The sequence below is a fragment of the Petromyzon marinus genome, chromosome 21 (genome assembly GCF_048934315.1).
Source record: "Petromyzon marinus isolate PM22_M1 ecotype Great Lakes invasive population chromosome 21, UKy_Petmar_22M1.pri1.0, whole genome shotgun sequence".
NCBI classification, from domain to species: Eukaryota; Metazoa; Chordata; class Hyperoartia; order Petromyzontiformes; family Petromyzontidae; genus Petromyzon; species Petromyzon marinus.
The window spans coordinates 6434239-6457120 of record NC_133687.1 but is presented as its reverse complement, the minus strand read 5'-3'; the positions used below and the strand labels follow the sequence as shown (position 1 = coordinate 6457120).

Genomic DNA, 22882 nt, shown 5'->3' with positions numbered 1-22882 from the left:
CGCACACCCACTGACGCACACCCACTGACACACACTGACGCACACCCACTGACGCACACCCACTGACACACACACACTGACACACACACACACACTGACGCACACCCACTGACGCACACCCACTGACACACACTGACGCACACCCACTGACACACACTGGCGCACACCCACTGACACACACCCACTGACACACACCCACTGACACACACTGGCACATGCACACGGAGGCGCCCACACGCTTTGCACAATGCATTGCGAGATTTGTCAACGGTAAAAAAACAAGTGTTCGCAATCATAATTATGCACCGAAATCTTTAATTCAATAAACTTTTAGTTTTCATAGAAAATTAATAAATACAAAAATATAAATGTGCTCTTTGCAGTATTTTTTTTAAAGTTACATCTATGTACATATTATTTACAGTCTTGCGGACGGTACAGAAGAAGCGCGCGCACTGTCGCAAATTGTCAGCCGCAATCGCAGAGTTCCACCACCACGCGCCGTCTCAAGCAGAGTCACGGGGCCTGCGGTCTCCTCCGTCTGTGGTCTCCTCCGTGTGTGGTCTCCTCCGTCTGTGGTCTCCTCCGTCTGTGGTCTCCTCCGTCTGTGGTCTCCTAAGTTTGTGGTCTCCTCCGTCTGTGGTCTGCTCCGTCTGTGGTCTCCTCCGTCTGTGGTCTCTGTCTCGTCCTCCGTCTGTGGTCTCCTCCGCCTGTGGTCTCTGTCTCGTCCTCCGTCTGTAGTCTCCTCCGTCTGTGGTCTCCTCCGTCTGTGGTCTCCTCCGTCTGTGGTCTCCTAAGTCTGTATTCTCTGTCTCGTCCTCCGGCTGTGGTCTCCTCCGTCTGTGGTCTCCTTCGTCTGTTGTCTCCTCCGTCTGTGGTCTCCTCCGTCTGTGGTCTCTGTCTCGTCCTCCGTCTGTGGTCTCCTCCGTCTGTGGTCTCTGTCTCGTCCTCCGTCTGCGTAATCTTCGTCTTGAGTGACGCCACGACAGTTGTTGGCTTCTCGTTCACTCGCGCGGTTCGTGCTTGCGAGAGATATTTCCTCCTTTTAAAAAGTCAAATCTGCAAAAGAAAAATATATATTTTTTTAAAAGTTAGATCGACTGAAATCCGCGTTTTAGTTCCTGTGCTGGCTCCGTCAGCAGTCACGAGAACTCTCAGCAGACGTTTTTTTACTTTTTTAACACGCAAAGAATCATTTACAAAATGCGATGAATGTCACGTGAGCAGCATCTCACCCACGTCAAATCAACTCAAGCCTCCAGTAAGTCACGTGACTTACGCGTGGCCACCCCCACTGTGAATCCCTCGCCCTCCCCCCGCCCCCTGTGAAAACAGACGCTGCTCCATGCTGCTCCGTGCAGCTCACTTCCGCTCACTCCTTCCGCCCCTTCTGACCTGCCCCAAGTAACGCTCTGACCTTCCCCGAATGGACGTCTGTTGAAAGAAGAGCTTATCAGCTCATCGGATTCCTTCAGTTTAAATAGTCTCATTCTGATTCTTTCTCTCTCTCTCTCTTCCCTCCCCTCATCATCATCATCACCACCCTCTCATAATTATTATTATCATCACCCTTTCATCATTATCATCATCATCACCCTCTCATCATCATCACCACCCTGTCATCCCATTCCTCCTCCTCCTCCCCTCCCCCCTCCTGCACCGGGGCTCCCCTCCCCGCTGCTGCTCATCTCGAGCCATGCCCCGCTCTTTGTCCGTCTTTGCTTACTTCCATATCCCGGCATCCCTTCTCTATCATCTAGCCCCCAGCCTCCCCCCGTCACACTCGCCCCCTCCCCCCCCCCCCCCATTGCTGCCCTTTGACCCGTGGTTGTTGTGGCGGTGGTGCGGCACAACGGGTCAAAGGTTTTTAACGAGTCACCAAATATGACAAAAGGGGAGCTCGCACGCACCGGTCAGCATCGCGCTCGTCTGGGGCAGCAGCGACTGCTGCTCGTCCGCGCGGCCTCCTCGCTTGTCCGAGACCTCTCTGTGCGCTCGCTTCGTTTTCACGAAATAATCTGCAGGCGGGAAGAGCGCAGGACGCGTTAGTCAAATGTGTGTGCTTAGACAAGCGAATGACTGTGTGTGTGTGTATATACACAAAGACAAAGATCCCCCGTATAGCCTTAACAGACTGCAGCAAGTTCTGTTAGCGAGCACCTATGAAGGCCGCCACGGCACACGAGGTGGTGGGTGGCCAGCACCACGCCCGGCCGCCTTTGTATCCCCAGTGGCGATGTCCACACACTGCATCAGGTACTCATTTGAGGCTGAATCGACCTAAGGGAGGCCCAGGACCGGTTCAGATAACCGTCACTGGGTGTTGGCCGTGAGCGGGAATCGAACTCGGTTCGCCCGGTTCGTAGCGCAGTGCGCTAACCAATACACCTCCACTCCCCACGTATATACACACACACACAGCATATACGCACACGTGTACACAACTTGTTGGATACAGTGGACATAAGTATGCAGAGGCGAACAGGGTCCCTCTAATACATTTTCCAAAGTCTAGAATGACACCGGATGTTACTAAATTGGGATTAAACGTAGCTAACCGTCGTCCCCACCGCCCTGCACCGTGCGGACAGATGACATTGAGACTCAACACCTGGTCTCGGGCGTTCACAGCTGGTTGCACAGACTCACTCCCACTCGCTCATCATCTCACTCGCTCGCTCAATGAATCGCTCACCCCACACCCACCATCGCAAACCATTCACTCACCGAAACGTTCACTCGCTCGCCGTCTCGCTCACTCGCACTTGCAGATGGGACTCGTCCTGGCATCGTGAGTTCTCACCCCGATGAAACGAAATCAGCTTGGAGCGTGTCTTTAACACGACACGCGAGCGGTGTCATTACCACTGCGCTGTGTGCTCACGAGGCAGAAAGAGCTTTTTTTGAGTTTCTGATCGGTTGTTAAGTTAAATTTTTTGTTATCGAGTTGCCCGGTGGCTAGGAGATGTTAACTACCTTGCCTGGTATACAGGAGATCGTGAGTTCTATGCCGACCCCTGACGCCTGCTGCTGTATATTTAGAAGTTGTCATCTCTCTCTCTCTCTCCCCAAGGTCGCATGGATTTTACTCCGGGTCTTCCGGGTTTTCCCCTCCACATTTAGAATCAACTTCACGCGTTTAGAGTATCTGGCTGCTATTAATTTCCACACTGTGATAAGCCACCTTGTTGAGCTATTATTTGTGGCCAGGTCGCTTCTGAAAAAAGAAGCCAATAGCTCAGTGGGGCCTTAACTGGTGAAATAAAATATATATTTTTTTTAAAATGGTTTAGTTCATACGTAGGATTTCGCGACCAATATCATCCACGATACAGATTTTTTTGGGGGGTTAAATCGCGTAAATATTATTATCATCATAATACCTGTATTACCGTGTAATTATATATTTACGCGTTCTAACCCCCCCAAAAAACTGTATTATGGAGTTCATTTTATGTAGAGAGACGAAGAAGTATATGAGAATGAAAGACATTTTTTTTTTTACTTTAGAAGTTTAGTTTCAGCAATTGCAGGGCTGAATTTCCGCACCATTCGCGGTTCGCCGAAACGACTCAACGAGGCATTTCCGTGACCTTCGTTTCAATCGGTGCCACCGCTGCACCACTCCTGCACCACCCCTGCACCACCGCTGCACCACCCCTGCACCACCCCTGCACCACCCCTGCACCACCGCTGCACAACCCCTGCACCAACCCTGCATCACCCCGTGCCTCACCGGCGATGCGCGTGGCCGGCCGCTTGCGGTGCGCCGAGTTGAACGCGGGCGGCGTGACCTCTGCGATGGGCCTGAAGGAGCTACGAGACGGGGGGGTCTCTCCGGCCGACCCCGACATCTCCGTGTTGCCGCTGTTGGAGTTATTTTCCGCGTCGTCGTCGTCGTCGACGTCGACGACGTCCGCGTGCTCGTCGTCGTCGCTGCCGTCACGGACGACGTCACAGTCGCAGCCGTCGCCGCCTCGCGCGACGGCTGCCCGACTCGCGCGAGCGCCGCCGCCGCCGCCGCCGTCCGCGCCGGGCCGGTAAAAGTTTGGCACCCGCACGGCGTCCACCTCCTCCCATCTCCACGCGGCCCCAGCCGCCTTCTCGCCAGCGCCCTCCTCCTCCTCGTCCTCCTCGGCTCGCTCGCACGGTCGCCCTGCTGCGAAGTCGAACCCCCACCGCGCGCGCGCAGCGGCCGCATCGTCACGAAGCTTCTGAGCGAGCTCGTGGCGCACGGAGTGGAGGCACCGGCCGCTCTGCTGCTGCGGGGTCGTCGTCGTCGTCGTCGTCTCGTCGGCGCCACCGAAGAGGAGGCGGCGGCGAACGCTGGCGACGCGACCCGGGGGGGTCACGCAGGGCAGGGGCACGAAGAGGCGGCGGCGAGCGAGACTCGGGCCCGCGGCGGAGGAGGTGGAAGAGGAGCGCGGGGGGAAGCTCATGACTGCTGCTGCTTCTGCCACTGTCGCTTCTGCTGCTGCTGCTGCTGCCGCTTCTGCTGCGTTCGGAGCGAGTCGAGGCCGCCCCAGGATTTCGCGGTTGCAGCAGCAGCGAGGCCAAAGCGAGCACCACCGAATCAGTTGCGCGGGGTGCGTGAGTCAGAGTGCTCGCGCGCGTGTGCGTGTCGTGTACCTGCGTGTCGGTGCGCGTGTGTTTATAGAATACGTGTACGGCAACCGCCTGCGTCTCTCCCTCGAACGAAGTGCAATATACCCGTTGACCTACGAGTTAAGTAAACTTCGTTGCGCGAAGTTCGCTCTATTACGTACAGCGTGAGTATTCCCGCAGCGCGGTATGCGGTGCGCACGTGGATGTGAGCGCTCTCGTCTGAGCTCCTTCTCTGGCGTGATCGCACAGAGCCCTGTAAACACTCCCACGGGGTAACGTCAGCGGCCCTGCGCGTGTCTCACACACACAGAGAGAGAGAGCGGAGAGGAGAGGTGGCCGACGTCGAATCAGGCCAAGTTGACAGCTGCCTTCAATCCGCCTCCTATATATACCCGCCGGGCTTTCGCTCCCCCATTGGTTGACGCGTGGAGACTATTTGAGTCACTTGGCATATTTTAAACTAGACTGGGGGGGAGGGGGGGAGGGGGGGAGGGGGGGAGGGGGGGAGTTTCGAGGCTTGTCGGATGAACCACATGAATAACGCATGAACCAAATATCCAACTCGCTCGTGTCGCCGCCCAGGAACTCTTCCACGAGAGATCGACTATCTCTCTCTCTCTCTGAGTCTGTGGACATGTTTCTTGTTGTTTTAAAATGCGCCTACAAAACCCCACGTATACGTTTCACGCTCACGAAACTTTTAGAGTTCACCGAGTAAATCACTACTAAAAATGTGTTCATCGTATTATGCTGATGCCGGCTGCGTCCTGATGTTTAACGTTGAGATCCTTGACGAAAAGCGTGACACAAATATCATTATTGTCACCGCAACACCGCCGCCTCTGTGTGCGCTTCGTCTCCCGTCTCATCCACGCGCACCGCCACACGGTGGCCACGGTTGGCGACGTACGGCACGAAAGAAGTGCGCCGTCAGTTTAACACGCAGGAGGCTTTCGCGACCAATGTCATCCATGATAGAAGTTCATATTCTTTGGTTCTTTCGGTAAAAGTCACGTAGAATGAGAATAAAGTAATAAAATAAAACAGTAAAATTCTCACGACGTTTCGGCCACAACGCAAGTGGCCTTCTTCAGGTGAAAGGAACAAACCTCTCATTCTACGTGACTTTACCGAAAGAACCAAAGAAGATAAATCATTGCAGTCACGAAAGCTTTAAATCGCTAAATGATAGAAGTTGTTTGGGGTTAGATCGCGTCAAAGTATAAATGTCTCGTTAAACTCGCCGCCACCCGACACGGCCAACTAGTAAGGCTGTGTCACGTAAACAGAACGTGGCCAATTCGTCACTAGTACAGTAACACCGCTTGTGTGTTGGAGAGCCAAGCCACAACATTTACAATCTGAGTACGACGTTTCGCCAGCAATTACAACCAGCTTTATCAGGCGACAGCCGTGCAGCACGGTGCAATGACAACGGGAGGCAGCTTGCCTACGGCAGACGTATGCCGAGTGAGCTGCGTTGCGTGTTCAGGCCCACACGCGCAATGCACAAAGCAACACGGTTAGAATGTGACGTGCACGTATTGATGGTGGATCAGTTACATCTCGATAATCGTCCTATCGTGACCATTGATATTTATAAAATATCGTCATATCGTGAAAATTATATCGTGGCAAAGCAATCCTGCTGCTTCCCTAATACAGCAACACCTCGCTTTACGTCGGGGATGCGTTCCTGAAACGGAGCGACGACGAATATCGAAATGACGTAAAATCGAAGCGATGTTACAGGTGATGATGATGGTGGTAGTGGTGGTGGGTGGAAGCGAAGGCTGAGAGGCGACGGATAACGAGACAGGACGGAGGACGACGGCGATGATGATGATGCTGTCGGCGACGTGAGTGTCGGGGGGAGTGGAGGCGACGCATATCGGGTCGTCGCGGTGTCCGTAGTGATAAATTGACGACGTAGTTGCGAAGCGACGCTACTGTTACACAAAGACGCAGAGAAGACCGATCGTAGCGACGTGGTGGGAGGGGGTGGGTAGGGTGGGGGGAGAGGGCGATAGGGTGGGGGGGGGGAAATAGGGGGCAGGTATGGAGGGGGGAGGCGGCGATGGGGGGGGGGGGAGGCAAATCTCTTCTTTGTGTGTGAACGACGGCCGGCTGTTCCCTTCCTTTGTCACTCCTCTTACCCCCTTCTCCCTTTTCAGCGCCTTTCTCTCGCGCGCGCGCGCGCCGTGAAATCCTCCACTGTCGCACTTTGTCATGGAGATGAGAGCCGCAATTTGGCTGCGCGCGCCGGAGGATCGAGCGCGCGCGAACTCTCCCCCCCACCCCCCCCCCCCCCCCGTGCCGCGCGCGTGCCCGCGGCACGGGCGGCGTGTCAGAGGCCCGCGGCGGCGCGTGCGCGCGGTTCTCCGCGAGACAAAGGCGCAGCCCTGCAACTGCAAACGGCGCGGAGGCGACAAGCCGTTGCGGATTGCAAAGACGCAGCTCTGCAAATTGCTAAAACGCGTGGGGGGGGGGGGGGGGGGTTTGTTGTTTGTCCTGTCGCCAGATAAGGCCCCGCTGAGCCGTGTAGCTATTTTGGTTGTTTTAAAAGCGACCCTGGCTCTGGCAAATGACAGCGCAACGAACGTGGATAATCATCACCTGGACATTGATAGCACAGGAAATTAATCGAAACGATACGTCGTCAATTCACCCGCGCCTCTGTCTCCATCCAGCAGTGTGAACGGCTGTCCATCACCACCACCACCACCACCATTGACTCCGGGAGCTGAAAGCCACTGTCGAGGGCTGCTGCTGTTGCTGCTGCTGCTGCTGCTCACGGCGAGAGGGCTACGGCAGTGTCGCTGTCCTCCTCCGTTGAAGCAGCACATTGGGTTTACTTTGTAGTCCATAGGTCGGGTTGTTGTTGCATGGCCACAAAATCACACTACCGTGGCTTGTGTCTGTAATGCGTCTCGATGTGTCTATTTGTATCACTATGGGCCTCTATGTATATGTATGTCTCTATGGGTCTCCGTGTATCTCTGTGTGCCTCTATGGGGTTTACTGTGCGGTCCGTAGTGTGGGTTGCATGGCCACAAAATCACACTACCGTGGCTTGTGTCTGTAATGCGTCTCGATGTGTCTATTTGTATCACTATGGGCCTCTATGTATATGTATGTCTCTATGGGTCTCCGTGTATCTCTGTGTGCCTCTATGGGGTTTACTGTGCGGTCCGTAGTGTGGGTTGCATGGCCACAAAATCACACTACCGTGGCTTGTGTCTGTAATGCGTCTCGATGTGTCTATTTGTATCACTATGGGCCTCTATGTATCTGTATGTCTCTATGGGTCTCCGTGTATCTCTGTGTGCCTCTATGGGGTTTACTGTGCGGTCCGTAGTGTGGGTTGCATGGCCACAAAATCACACTGCCGTGGCTTGTGTCTGTAATGCGTCTCGATGTGTCTATTTGTATCTCTATGGGTCTCCATGCATCTCTATGGGTCCCTATGTGCCTACAGATCTCTATGAGTCTCTATGTTTCTCTAAGTGTCTGTATGCATCTATGGGTCTCCATGTATCTCTATGGGTCTCTACGTGTCTGCAGATCTCTATGAGTCTCTATGTTTCTCTAAGTGTCTGTATGCATCTCTATGGGTCTCCATGTATCTACACGTCTCTATGAGTCTCTATGTATCTCTAAGTGTCTCTATGGGTTCTCTATGAGTCTCTACGTGTCTCTGCGCGTTAATACGATACGGCCCATAGTTTGTATTGCACGGGCACAGTCGCACTGCCACGGCGTGTGTGTGTGTGCGTGATTGCGCTACTGAGCCATGTTTAACAATTGCAAAGCATCGCTATCCGGCGCAAGTCACGCATTCGCGTCTGAGGTCTGTTTGCGCGCCGAAACGTCGGCACAATGGGCTGACGTTTCGCGCGTTTCAAGAATCACGTTTTGATTAAGGTGGTGGTGGTGGTGGTGGTCGTGGTGGAGGCGGCGGCCCCTATTGAAGAGCGAGCCAACAATGAGGACGAGGGCCATCTGGATAGCGACGGAATAATGCCCGCACGTGCACACGCACACACACAGAGACAAAGACTCCCCCCTCCCCCCCTGCCCTATAGCTTTAACAGACTGTTGGGGCAAGTGCTGCGTGCGAGCGAGAAGCACCTGTGAAGGCACGCACGGTGGCACACGAGCGGGTGGGCGGCCAACACCACGCCCGGCCGCCTTTGTCTTCCTTTTGGCGATGTTTACTACAACACCGCACCAGGTACTCATTTGAGGCTGAATCAACCTAGGGGAGGCCCGGTACAGGTTCAAATAATCGTCACTGGTGTTGGCCGTGAGCGGAAATCGAACTCTGGTCGCCGCAGCGCGCTAACAGCTACACACAAACAAATATCCCCCGTTTTCAGTTTTTTCAGTTTATTTATTTTGGTGTAGCCCTGTGAGCCATTCGGCTCTTGAATCGGGTGCAACCACAACAAACAAACAAAAACACGAACAAGAAAAACATCGTGTAGCCTGCAATAGACTGTTGGGGCAAGTGCTGTTAGCGAACAGCACCTATGAAGGCCGGCACGGGCACACGAGGGGGTGGGTGGCCAGCACCACGCAGCGCAGCGCGCTAACCACTACTCTACCGCTCCCCCAGACACCGATACTGTATAATGTAAACACAAAAATGCGGGGGAGCCTTCATCCAGCAGTGGATTGACCATGCCGATGCTGTTGTTGATGATGATGATAATTGTACTGAACATCTAACCCCCCCCCCCAAAAAAAAAAAAACACCTCGATCGTGGATAATATTGGTCGCGAAAGCCCACGCGTTAAACTCATGAGTAGAATGTGTTCCAAATGTGGAATTAATTATTAACCGTCTACTTAAGACTATAGCAGGATGCTCAGAGGGAGGGTGATGACGTGCCTTCGATGTGTGTTACGTCACCGCAACGTCTCATTCACGGACAGTCTCTTGGCCAACGTGTAATTTTGTTTAAAAAAAATAATGTTAAGGTTCATTTTCTCCATTGTTATTATTACGCCTTCAAGTTCACGAAGCGGCTATTATGCAGGAGGGGAAATAACCCCCCCGCCCCCCCCCCCCCCCCCCACGTAGTACACGACTGTGGCCAGATAGGTAGGTGTGTGCCTGATATCTGTGTTGCTGTTCGTTGTCCACTGCTATGCGGTGAATGCGGAATGTCCGCTTTTGGTATTCCGCACAGAGCGGGCCGATGGGTGATGTCCCAGCTGCCTCAACAGCTGCGATTAAAGTTCCAATACTAAACCACGCCCTCCCCTGACCCCCCCCCCCCCCCCAGAAAGTTACCCAACTTCCACTCCCACCCCCAGAACCCCTACCCCCCCTACACACCGAAAGGCTACTGGGATGAATAGACCAAGCAGCGAGCCTATAATTAGCATTTATAGGGTGGCAGCTGCACATCCCATGCACCCCTCCATCACCGCGCCTACCCCTTAACCCTGCATCCTACAATACCATAGACTCCGACACACACACACGTACCACTCCTACACACACACACACACGTACCACTCCTACACACACACACGTACCACTCCTACACACACACACACGTACCACTCCTACACACACACACGTACCACTCCTACACACACACGTACCACCCCCACTCCTACACACACACACGTACCACTCCTACACACACACGTACCACTCCTACACACACACGTACCATTCCTACACACACACGTACCACTCCTACATACACACGTACCACTCCCACACACACACACGTACCACTCCTACACACACACACGTACCACTCCTACACACACACACGTACCACTCCTACACACGCACACAAGTACCACTCCTACACACACACGTACCACTCCTACACACACACACGTACCACTCCAACACACACACACACGTACCATTCTTACACACACACGTACCACTCCTACACACACGTACCACTCCAACACACACACGTACCACTCCTACACACACACGTACCACTCCTACACACACACACGTACCACTCCTACATACACACACGTACCACCCCCACTCAAACACACACACACACACGTACCATTCCTACACACACACGTACCACTCCTACACACACACGTACCACCCCCACTCCTACACACACACACGTACCACTCCTACACACACACATGCACCACTCCTACACACACACGTACCACTCCTACACACACACGTACCACTCCTACACACACACACACGTACCACTCCTACATACACACACGTACCACTCCTACACACACGTACCACTCCTACACACACACACACGTACCACTCCTACATACACACACGTACCACTCTCATTCCTACACACACGTACCACTCCTACACACACACACGTACCACCCCCACTCCTACACACACACACGTACCACTCCAACACACACACATGCACCACTCCTACACACACACGTACCACTCCTACACACACACGTACCACTCCTACACACACGTACCACTCCTACATACACACACGTACCACCCCCACTCCTACATACACACGTACCACTCCTACACACACACACGTACCACTCCTACACACACACACGTACCACTCCTACATACACGTACCACTCCTACACACACACACGTACCACTCATACACACACACGTACCACTCCTACACACACACACACACGTACCACTCCTACATACACGTACCACTCCTACATACACACACGTACCACCCCCACTCCTACATACACACGTACCACTCCTACACACACACGTACCACTCCTACATACACACACGTACCACTCCTACATACACGTACCACTCCTACATACACGTACCACCCCCACTCATCACCACCACACAATCACCCCCCTCCCCCCCTACTCCGACCTCCACCACCCCCACAGAGCCGAAAAGGGACACAATGGACAGCAGCTGCTGCGGCTGTAGAGACGGGAAGGTGAGAGGGGGAGAGACCAACAACCCAGGGTAGCTGAGAGACGGGAGGGTGAGAGGGGGAGAGACCAACAACGCAGGGTAGCTGAGAGACGGGAAAGTGAGAGGGGGAGAGACCAACAACCCAGGGTAGCTGAGAGACGGGAGGGTGGGAGGGGGAGAGACCAACAACCCAGGGTAGCTGAGAGACGGGAGGGTGGGAGGGGGAGAGACCAACAACCCAGGGTAGCTGAGAGACGGGAGGGTGGGAGGGGGAGAGACCAACAGCCCAGGGTAGCTGAGAGGCGGGAGGGTGGGAGGGGGAGAGACCAACAACCCAGGGTAGCTGAGAGACGGGAGGGTGAGAGGGGGAGAGACCAACAACCCAGGGTAGCTGAGAGACGGGAGGGTGAGAGGGGGAGAGACCAACAACCCAGGGTAGCTGAGAGACGGGAGGGTGAGAGGGAGAGAGACCAACAACCCAGGGTAGCTGAGAGGTGGGAGGGTGGGAGGGGGAGAGACCAACAACCCAGGGTAGCTGAGAGACGGGAGGGTGAGAGGGGAGAGACCAACAACCCAGGGTAGCTGAGAGGCGGGAGAGTGTGAGGGGGAGAGACCAACAACCCAGGGTAGCTGAGAGACGGGAGGGTGGGAGGGGGAGAGACCAACAACCCAGGGTAGCTGAGAGAAGGGAGGGTGGGAGGGGGAGAGACCAACAACCCAGGGTAGCTGAGAGAAGGGAGGGTGGGAGGGGGAGAGACCAACAACCCAGGGTAGCTGAGAGACGGGAGGGTGGGAGGGGGAGAGACCAACAACCCAGGGTAGCTGAGAGGCGGGAGGGTGGGAGGGGGAGAGACCAACAACCCAGGGTAGGTGAGAGACGGGAGGGTGAGAGGGGAGAGACCAACAACCCAGGGTAGCTGAGAGGCGGGAGGGTGAGAGGGGGAGAGACCAACAACCCAGGGTAGCTGAGAGACGGGAGGGTGGGAGGGGGAGAGACCAACAACCCAGGGTAGCTGAGAGACGGGAGGGTGGGAGGGGGAGAGACCAACAACCCAGGGTAGCTGAGAGACGGGAAGGTGGGAGGGGGAGAAACCAACAACCCAGGGTAGCTGAGAGGCGGGAGGGTGGGAGGGGGAGAGACCAACAACCCAGGGTAGCTGAGAGGCGGGAGGGTGGGAGGGGGAGAGACCAACAACCCAGGGTAGCTGAGAGACGGGAGGGTGAGAGGGGGAGAGACCAACAAGCCAGGATAGCTGAGAGACGGGAGGGTGAGAGGGGGAGAGACCAACAACCCAGGGTAGCTGAGAGGCGGGAGGGTGGGAGGGGGAGAGACCAACACCCCAGGGTAGCTGAGAGACGGGAGGGTGGGAGGGGGAGAGACCAACAACCCAGGGTAGCTGAGAGACGGGAGGGTGGGAGGGGAAGAGACCAACAACCCAGGGTAGCTGAGAGACGGGAGGGTGGGAGGGGAAGAGACCAACAACCCAGGGTAGCTGAGAGACGGGAGGGTGGGGAGGGGGAGAGACCAACAACCCAGGGTAGCTGAGAGACGGGAGGGTGGGAGGGGGAGAGACCAACAACCCAGGGTAGCTGAGAGACGGGAGGGTGGGAGGGGAAGAGACCAACAACCCAGGGTAGCTGAGAGACGGGAGGGTGGGAGGGGGAGAGACCAACAACCCAGGGTAGCTGAGAGACGGGAGGGTGGGAGGGGGAGAGACCAACAACCCAGGGTAGCTGAGAGGCGTGAGGGTGGGAGGGGAAGAGACCAACAACCCAGGCTAGCTGACAGGTGGGAGGGTGGGAGGGGGAGAGACCAACAACCCAGGGTAGCTGAGAGGCGGGAGGGTGAGAGGGAGAGAGACCAACAACCCAGGGTAGCTGAGAGGCGGAAGGGTGAGAGGGGGAGAGACCAACAACCCACGGTAGCTAAGAGTCGGGAGGGTGGGAGGGGAAGAGACCAACAACCCAGGGTAGCTGAGAGACGGGAGGGTCGGAGGGGAAGAGACCAACAACCCAGGGTAGCTGAGAGGCGGGAGGGTGAGAGGGGAGAGACGAACAACCCAGGGTAGCTGAGAGACGGGAGGGTGGGATGGGGAGAGACCAACAACCCAGGGCAGCTGAGAGACGGGAGGGTGGGAGGGGGAGAGACCAACAACCCAGGGTAGCTGACAGGCAGGAGGGTGGGAGGGGGAGAGACCAACAACCCAGGGTAGCTGAGAGGCGGGAGGGTGGGAGGAGGAGAGACCAACAACCCAGGGTAGCTGAGAGACGAGAGGGTGGGAGGGGGAGAGACCAACAACCCAGGGTAGCTGAGAGACGGGAGGGTGGGAGAAGAGACCAACAACCCAGGGTAGCTGAGAGACGGGAGGGTGGGAGGGGAAGAGACCAACAACCCAGGGTAGCTGAGAGACGGGAGGGTGGGAGGAGAAGAGACCAAAAACCCAGGGTAGCTGAGAGACGGGAGGGTGGGAGGGGAATAGACCAACAACCCAGGGTAGGGGAGAGACGGGAGGGTGGGAGGGGGAGAGACCAACAACCCAGGGTAGCTGAGAGACGGGAGGGTGGGAGGGGAAGAGACCAACAACCCAGGGTAGCTGAGAGACGGGAGGGTGGGAGGGGGAGAGACCAACACCCCAGGGTAGCTGAGAGGCGGGAGGGTGGGAGGGGGAGAGACCAACAACCCAGGGTAGCTGAGAGACGGGAGGGTGGGAGGGGGAGAGACCAACAAACCAGGGTAGCTGAGAGACGGGAAGGTGGAGGGGAAGAGACCAACAACCCAGGGTAGCTAAGAGACGGGAGGGTGGGAGGGGGAGAGACCAACAACCCAGGGTAGCTGAGAGACGGGAGGGTGGGAGGGGGAGAGACCAACAACCCAGGGTAGCTGAGAGACGGGAGGGTGGGAGGGGGAGAGACCAACAACCCAGGGTAGCTGAGAGGTGGGAGGGTGGGAGGGGGAGAGACCAACAACCCAGGGAAGCTGAGAGGCGGGAAGGTGAGAGGGGGAGAGACCAACAACCCAGGGTAGCTGAGAGGCGGGAAGGTGAGAGGGGGAGAGACCAACAACCCAGGGTAGCTGAGAGGTGGGAGGGTGGGAGGGGGAGAGACCAACAGACCACACTGCGTGTACTGTGTGTTATGTGTGTATTGCGTGTACTGTGTTTTCTGTGTATACTTTGTGTGCTGTGTGCGTACTGTGTATACTGTATGTGTACTGTGTATATTGTGTATAGTGTGTGTTCTGTGTGGATGGTGTGTGTAGTGTGTTATGTGTGTACTGTGTGTGCAGTGTGTGTACTGTGTGTTCTGTGTATACTATGTGTATGGTGTGTGTGTTCTGTATGTACTTTGTGTGCAGTGTGTGTACTGTGTGTTCTGTGTGTAGTGTGTGTGTTCTGTGTGTACTTTGTGTGCAGTGTGTGTACTGTGTTTACTGTGTGTTCTGTGTGTAGTGTGTGTGTTCTGTGTGTACTCTGTGTAGTGTGTGTTCTGTGTGTAGTGTGTGTTCTGTATGTACTGTTTGTAGTGTGTGTGTTCTGTGTGTAGTGTGTGTGTTCTGTGTGTACTGTGTGTGCAGTGTGTGTACTGTTTGTGTTCTGTGTGTACTGTGTGTAGTGTGTGTGTTCTATGTGTAGTGTGTGTGTTCTGTATGTACTGTGTGCCGTGTGTGTTCTGTGTGTAGTGTGTGTGTTCTGTGTATACTGTGTGTGCAGTCTGTGTGTACTGTGTGTAGTATGTGTGTTCTGTGTGTAGTGTGTGTGTTCTGTGTGTACTGTGTGTAGTGTGTGTGTTCTGTATGTACTGTGTGTGCAGTGTGTACAGTGTGTGTTCTGTGTAAGTAGTGTGTGTTCTGTGTATACTGTGTGTAGTGTGTGCGTACTGTGTGTGTAGTGTGTGTTCTGTGTGTACTGTGTGTTCTGTGTGGACTGTGTGTGCAGTGTGTGCACTGTGTGTACTTTGTGTGCAGTGTGTGTACTGTGTGTGTTCTGTGTGTGTACTGTGTGTAGTGTATGTTCAGTGTATACTGTGTGTAGTGTCTGTATTCTGTATGTACTGTGTGTGTGTTCTGTGTGTAGTGTGTGTGTGTTCTGTGTGTACTGTGTGTGTAGTGTGTGTTCTGTGTGTAGTGTGTGTACTGTGTATGCAGTGTGTGTACTATGTGTTCTGTGTGTGCTGTGTGTAGTGTGTAGTGTGTGTGTTCTGTGTGTACTGTGTTCTGTGTGTACTGCGTGTGTAGTGTGCTCTGTATGTACTGTGTGTGCAGTGTGTGCAGTGTGTGTTCTGTGTGTAGTGTGTGTTCTGTGTATAGTGTGTGTAGTGTGTGTGTTCTGTGTGTGTAGTGTGTGTTCTGTGTATACTGTGTGTGTACTGTGTGTTGTGTGTGTTCTGTGTGTGTACTGTGTGTGTACTGTGTGTACTGTGTATTATGTGTTTTGTGTGTGTACTGTGTGTTATGTGTGTGTTCTGTGTGTGTACTGTGTGTGCAGTGTGTGTGTGTGTACTATGTGTGTACTGTGTGTGTTACATGTGCAGCGTGTGTGTACTGTGTGTGTGCTGTGCGTGTTGTGTGTAGTGTGTGTTCTGTGTGTGTACTGTGTGTGTACTGTGTGTACTGAGTGTGTTATGTGTGTAGTGTGTGTTCTGTTTGTGTACTGTGTGTGTAGTGTGTGTAGTGTGTGTTCTGTGTGTGTACTGTGTGTTGTGTGTAGTGTGTGTTCTGTGCGTGTACTGTGTGTAGTGTGTGTGTAGTGTGTGTAGTATCTGTGTAGTGTGTGTGTGTTGTGTGTGCGTGTGTTATATGTGTGTGTTGTGTGTTATGTGTGTATAGTGTGTGTGTTGTGTGTGGGATGTGTGTAGTGTGTTCTGTGTGTGTACTGTGTGTGTAATGTGTGTTATGTGTGTAGTGTGTGTTCTGTGTGTGTACTGTGTGTGTTGTGTGTAGTGTGTGTTCTGTGCGTATACTGTGTGTGTAGTGTGTGTTATGTGTGTAGTGTGTGTTCTGTGTGTGTACTGTGTATTGTGTGTGTTGTGTGTGTGTTCTGTGTGTGTACTGTGTGTAGTGTGTGTGTACTGTGTGTTATGTGTTGTGTGTGTTCTGTTTGTGTACTGTGTGTGCAGTGTGTGTGTGTGTACTATGTGTGTACTGTGTGTGTTACATGTGTAGTGAGTGTGTACTGTGTGTGTACTGTGCGTGTTGTGTGTAGTGTGTGTTCTGTGTGTGTACTGTGTGTGTACTATGTGTGTACTGAGTGTGTTATGTGTGTAGTGTGTGTTCTGTGTGTGTACTGTGTGTGTAGTGTGTGGTATGTGTGTAGTGTGTGTTCTGTGTGTACTGTGTGTGTTGTGTGTAGTGTGTGTTCTGTGCGTGTACTGTGTGTGTAGTGTGTGTTATGTGTGTAGTGTGTGTTCTGTGTGTGTACTGTGTGTGCAGTGTTTGTGTGTACTATGTGTGTACTGTGTGTGTTATTTGTGTAGTATGTGTGTACTGTGTGTGTACTGTGCGTGTTGTGTGTAGTGTGTGTTGTGTGTGTACTGTGTGTGTACTATGTGTGTACTGAGTGTGTTATGTGTGTAGTGTGTGTTCTGTGTGTGTACTGTGTGTAGTGTGTGTACTGTGTGTAGTATGTGTGTAGTGTGTGTGTTCTGTGTGTGTACTGTGTGTGTAATGTGTGTGTTGTGTGTAGTGTGTGTTCTGTGTGTGTTCTGTGTGTGTACTGTGTGTGTAGTGTGTTATATGTGTAGTGTGTGTTCTGTGTGTGTACTGTGTGTGTACTATGTGTGTAGTGTGTGTTCTGTGTGTGTGTTATGTGTGTAGTGTGTGTTTTGTGTATGTACTGTGTGTGTACTGTGTGTGTAGTGTGTTATATTTGTAGTGTGTGTTCTGTGTGTGTACTGTGTGTGTAGTGTGTGTAATGTGTGTGTAGTGTAGTGTGTGTTACGTGTGTAGTGTGTGTTCTGTGTGTGTATACTGTGTGTGTAGTGCGGTATGTGTGTGTACTGTGTGTGTACTGTTGTGTAGTGTGTGTGTACTGTGTGTGTAGTGTAGTGTTTTGTAGTATGTGTGTAGTTTGTGTGTTCTGTGTGTAGTGTGTGTGTACTGTGTGTGTAGTGTGTGTGTGTTGTGTGCGTGTTATGTGTGTAGTGTGTGTGTAGTGTGTGTTTTATGTGTAGTGTGTGTGTTGTGTGTAGTGTGTGTATAGTTTGTGTGTAGTGTGTGTTTTATGTGTGTAGTGTGTGTTCTGTGTGTGTACTGTGTGTGCAGTGTGTGTGTGTGTACTATGTGTGTACTGTGTGTAGTATGTGTGTAGTGTGTGTGTTATTTGTGTAGTGTGTGTACTGTGTGTGTACTGTGCGTGTTGTGTGTAGTGTGTGTTCTGTGTGTGTACTGTGTGTGTACTATGTGTGTACTGAGTGTGTTATGTGTGTAGTGTGTGTTCTGTGTGTGTACTGTGTGTAGTGTGTGTTATGTGTGTAGTGTGTGTTCTGTATATGTACTGTGTGTGTACTGTGTGTTGTGTGTATGTGTGTACTGCGTGTTCTGTGTGTGTTCTGTGTGTACTGTGTGTGTAGTGTGTGTTATGTGTGTAGTGTGTGTTCTGTGTGTGTACTGTGTGTGTAGTGTGTGTACTGTGTGTGTAGTGTGTGTGTTGTGTGCGTGTTATGTGTGTAGTGTGTGTACTGTGTGTGTAGTGTGTGTTTTATGTGTAGTGTATGTGTTATGTGTGTAGTGTGTGTATAGTGTGTGTGTGTAGTGTGTGTTATGTGTACTGTGTGCGTACCGTGTGTGTAATTTGTGTGCAGTGTGTGTATACTGTGTGTAGTGTGTGTGTTATGTGTGTAGTGTGTGTTCTGTGTGTGTAGTGTGTGTGTTATATGTGTAGTGTGTGTTTTGTGTGTGTACTGTGTGTAGTGTGTGTGTTATGTCTGTAGTGTGTGTGTAGTGTGTGTGTTGTGTGTTTTATGTGTGTAGTGTGTGTGTTCTGTGTGTGTACTGTGTGTGCAGTGTGTGTGTGTACTATGTGTGTACTGTGTGTGTAGTTTGTGTGTAGTGTGTGTGTTGTGTGCAGTGTGTGTGTACTGTGTGTAGTGTGTGTGTTATGTGTGTAGTGTGTGTTCTGTGTGTGTAGTGTGTGTGTAGTGTGTGTGTAGTGTGTGTTATGTGTGTAGTGTGTGTTATGTGTGTAGTGTGTGTTATGTGTGTAGTGTGTGTTCTGTGTATGTTCTGTGTGTGTACTGTGTGTGTAGTGTGTGTTATGTGTGTAGTGTGTGTTTTGTGTGTGTACTGTGTGTGTAGTGTGTGTGTTATGTGTGTAGTGTGTGTTTTGTGTGTGTACTGTGTGTGTAGTGTGTGTGTTATGTGTGTAGTGTGTGTGTAGTGTGTGTTCTGTGTGTGTACTGTGTGTGTACTGTGTGTAGTGTGTGTTCTGTGTGTGTTCTGTGTGTGTACTGTGTGTGTAGTGTGTGTTATGTGTACTATGTGTGTATCGTGTGTGTAGTTTGTGTGTAGTGTGTGTGTTGTGTGCAGTATGTGTGTACTGTGTGTAGTGTGTGTGTTGTGTGTAGTGTGTGTTCTGTGTGTGTAGTGTGTGTGTAGTGTGTGTTATGTGTGTAGTGTGTGTTTTGTGTGTGTACTGTGTGTGTAGTGTGTGTGTTATGTGTGTAATCTGTGTAGTGTGTGTGTAATGTGTGTGTTGTGTGTTTTATGTGTGTGTACTGTGTGTGTAGTGTGTGTTATGTGTACTGTGTGTGTACCGTGTGTGTAGTTTGTGTGTAGTGTGTGTGTTGTGTGCAGTGTGTGTGTGTACCGTGTGTGTTATGTGTGTAGTGTGTGTGTGTGTACTGTGTGTGTAGTGTGTTTGTTGTGTGCGTGTTACGTGTGTAGTGTGTGTGTACTGTGTGTGTAGTGTGTGTTTTATGTGTAGTGTGTGTGTTACGTGTGTAGTGTGTGTATAGTGTGTGTGTAGTGTGTGTTTTATGTGTGTAGTGTGTGTGTTCTGTGTGTGTTCTGTGTGTGTACTGTGTGTGTAGTGTGTGTTGTGTACTGTGTGTGTACCGTGTGTGTAGTTTGTGTGTAGTGTGTGTTGTGTGCAGTATGTGTGTACTGTGTGTAGTGTGTGTGTTATGTGTGTAGTGTGTGTTCTGTGTGTGTAGTGTGTGTGTAGTGTGTGTGTTATGTGTGTAGTGTGTGTTTTGTGTGTGTACTGTGTGTAGTGTGTGTGTTATGTGTATAGTGTGTGTAATGTGTGTTGTGTGTTTTATGTGTGTAGTGTGTGTGTTCTGTGTGCAGTGTGTGTGTACTGTGTGTATAGTGTGTGTGTTGTGTGCGTGTTATGTGTGTAGTGTGTGTGTTATGTGTGTAGTGTGTGTATAGTTTCTGTGTAGTGTGTGTTTTATGTGTGTAGTGTGTGTTCTGTGTGTGTACTGTGTGTGCAGTGTGTGTGTGTACTATGTGTGTAGTATGTGTATAGTGTGTGTGTTATTTGTGTAGTGTGTGTACTGTGTGTGTACTGTGCGTGTTGTGTGTAGTGTGTGTTCTGTGTGTACTGTGTGTGTACTATGTGTGTACTGTATTTTATGTGTGTAGTGTGTTCTGTGTGTGTACTGTGTGTAGTGTGTGTTATGTGTGTAGTGTGTGTTCTGTATATGTACTGTGTGTGTACTGTGTGTGTTGTGTGTAGTGCGTGTTCTGTGTGTGTTCTGTGTGTGTACTGTGTGTGTAGTGTGTCTTATGTGTGTAGTGTGTGTTCTGTGTGTGTACTGTGTGTGTAGTGTGTGTACTGTGTGTGTAGTGTGTGTGTTGTGTGCGTGTTATGTGTGTAGTGTGTGTGTACTGTGTGTGTAGTGTGTGTTTTATGTGTAGTGTGTGTGTAGTGTGTGTATAGTGTGTGTAGTGTGTGTTATGTGTACTGTGTGTGTACCGTGTGTAATTTGTGTGTAGTGTGTTGTGTGCAGTGTGTGTATACTGTGTGTACTGTGTGTGTACTGTGTGTGTTGTGTGTAGTGTGTGTTATGTGTGTAGTGTGTGTTCTGTGTATGCACTGTGTGTACTGTGTGTGTACTGTGTGTAGTGTGTGTTCTGTGTGTGTACTGTGTGTGTAGTGTGTGTTCTGTGTGTACTGTGTGTGTAGTGTGTGTTATGTGTACTGTGTGTGTACCGTGTGTGTAATTTGTGTGTAGTGTGTTGTGTGCAGTGTGTGTATACTGTGTGTAGTGTGTTCTATGTGTGTACTGTGTGTGCAGTGTGTGTGTAGTTTGTGTGTAGTGTGTGTGTTGTGTGCAGTGTGTGTGTACTGTGTGTAGTGTGTGTGTTGTGTGTGTAGTGTGTGTTCTGTGTGTGTAGTGTGTGTGTAGTGTGTGTTATGTGTGTAGTGTGTGTTTTGTGTGTGTACTGTGTGTGTAGTGTGTGTTATGTGTGTAGTGTGTGTGTAGTGTGTGTTCTGTGTGTGTACTGTGTGTGTACTGTGTGTGTTGTGTGTAGTGTGTGTTATGTGTGTAGTGTGTGTTCTATGTATGTACTGTGTGTGTTCTGTGTGTGTACTGTGTGTAGTGTGTGTTCTGTGTGTGTACTGTGTGTGTAGTGTGTGTTATGTGTACTGTGTGTGTACCGTGTGTGTAGTTTGTGTGTAGTGTGTGTGTTGTGTGCAGTGTGTGTGTGTACCGTGTGTGTTATGTGTGTAGTGTGTGTGTGTACTGTGTGTGTAGTGTGTTTGTTGTGTGCGTGTTACGTGTGTAGTGTGTGTGTGTACTGTGTGTGTGTGGTGTGTGTTGTATGTTGTGTGTGTGTGTTACGTGTGTAGTGTGTGTAGTGTGTGTGTAGTGTGTGTTTTATGTGTGTAGTGTGTGTTCTGTGTGTACTGTGTGTGTTGTGTGTAGTGTGTGTTCTGTGCGTGTACTGTGTGTGTAGTGTGTGTTATGTGTGTAGTGTGTGTTCTGTGTGTGTACTGTGTGTGCAGTGTTTGTGTGTACTATGTGTGTACTGTGTGTGTGTTATTTGTGTAGTATGTGTGTACTGTGTGTGTACTGTGCGTGTTGTGTGTAGTGTGTGTTGTGTGTGTACTGTGTGTGTACTATGTGTGTACTGAGTGTATTATGTGTGTAGTGTGTGTTCTGTGTGTGTACTGTGTGTAGTGTGTGTACTGTGTGTAGTATGTGTGTAGTGTGTGTGTTCTGTGTGTGTACTGTGTGTGTAATGTGTGTGTTGTGTGTAGTGTGTGTTCTGTGTGTGTTCTGTGTGTGTACTGTGTTTGTAGTGTGTTATATGTGTAGTGTGTGTTCTGTGTGTGTACTGTGTGTGTACTATGTGTGTACTGAGTGTGTTTTGTGTGTAGTGTGTGTTCTGTGTGTGTGTTATGTGTGTAGTGTGTGTTTTGTGTATGTACTGTGTGTGTACTGTGTGTGTAGTGTGTTATATGTGTAGTGTGTGTTCTGTGTGTGTACTGTGTGTGTAGTGTGTGTAATGTGTGTGTAGTGTAGTGTGTGTTACGTGTGTAGTGTGTGTTCTGTGTGTGTATACTGTGTGTGTAGTGCGGTATGTGTGTGTACTGTGTGTGTACTGTTGTGTAGTGTGTGTGTACTGTGTGTGTAGTGTAGTGTTTTGTACTATGTGTGTAGTTTGTGTGTTCTGTGTGTAGTGTGTGTGTACTGTGTGTGTAGTGTGTGTGTGTTGTGTGCGTGTTATGTGTGTAGTGTGTGTGTAGTGTGTGTTTTATGTGTAGTGTGTGTGTTGTGTGTAGTGTGTGTATAGTTTGTGTGTAGTGTGTGTTTTATGTGTGTAGTGTGTGTTCTGTGTGTGTACTGTGTGTGCAGTGTGTGTGTGTGTACTATGTGTGTACTGTGTGTAGTATGTGTGTAGTGTGTGTGTTATTTGTGTAGTGTGTGTACTGTGTGTGTACTGTGCGTGTTGTGTGTAGTGTGTGTTCTGTGTGTGTACTGTGTGTGTACTATGTGTGTACTGAGTGTGTTATGTGTGTAGTGTGTGTTCTGTGTGTGTACTGTGTGTAGTGTGTGTTATGTGTGTAGTGTGTGTTCTGTATATGTACTGTGTGTGTACTGTGTGTTGTGTGTACTGCGTGTTCTGTGTGTGTTCTGTGTGTACTGTGTGTGTAGTGTGTGTTATGTGTGTAGTGTGTGTTCTGTGTGTGTACTGTGTGTGTAGTGTGTGTACTGTGTGTGTAGTGTGTGTGTTGTGTGCGTGTTATGTGTGTAGTGTGTGTACTGTGTGTGTAGTGTGTGTTTTATGTGTAATGTATGTGTTATGTGTGTAGTGTGTGTATAGTGTGTGAGTGTAGTGTGTGTTATGTGTACTGTGTGCGTACCGTGTGTGTAATTTGTGTGCAGTGTGTGTATACTGTGTGTAGTGTGTGTGTTATGTGTGTAGT

General features: G+C 51.1%; 1 protein-coding gene across 1 annotated transcript; it reads right to left on the bottom strand.

The window, feature by feature from the left end:
* Positions 1 to 298: 298 nt before the first annotated feature.
* LOC116937629 (uncharacterized) lies at positions 299 to 5068 on the bottom strand. The gene is made up of 3 exons (XM_032944788.2): positions 3737 to 5068; positions 1911 to 2018; positions 299 to 1059 (listed from the first exon to the last, which is right to left on the bottom strand). Exons 1-3 carry the CDS (start codon positions 4437 to 4439, stop codon positions 1046 to 1048), a joined length of 825 nt encoding a protein of 274 aa, XP_032800679.2. The 5' UTR covers positions 4440 to 5068; the 3' UTR covers positions 299 to 1045.
* Between the last annotated feature and the right edge of the window lie 17814 nt (positions 5069 to 22882).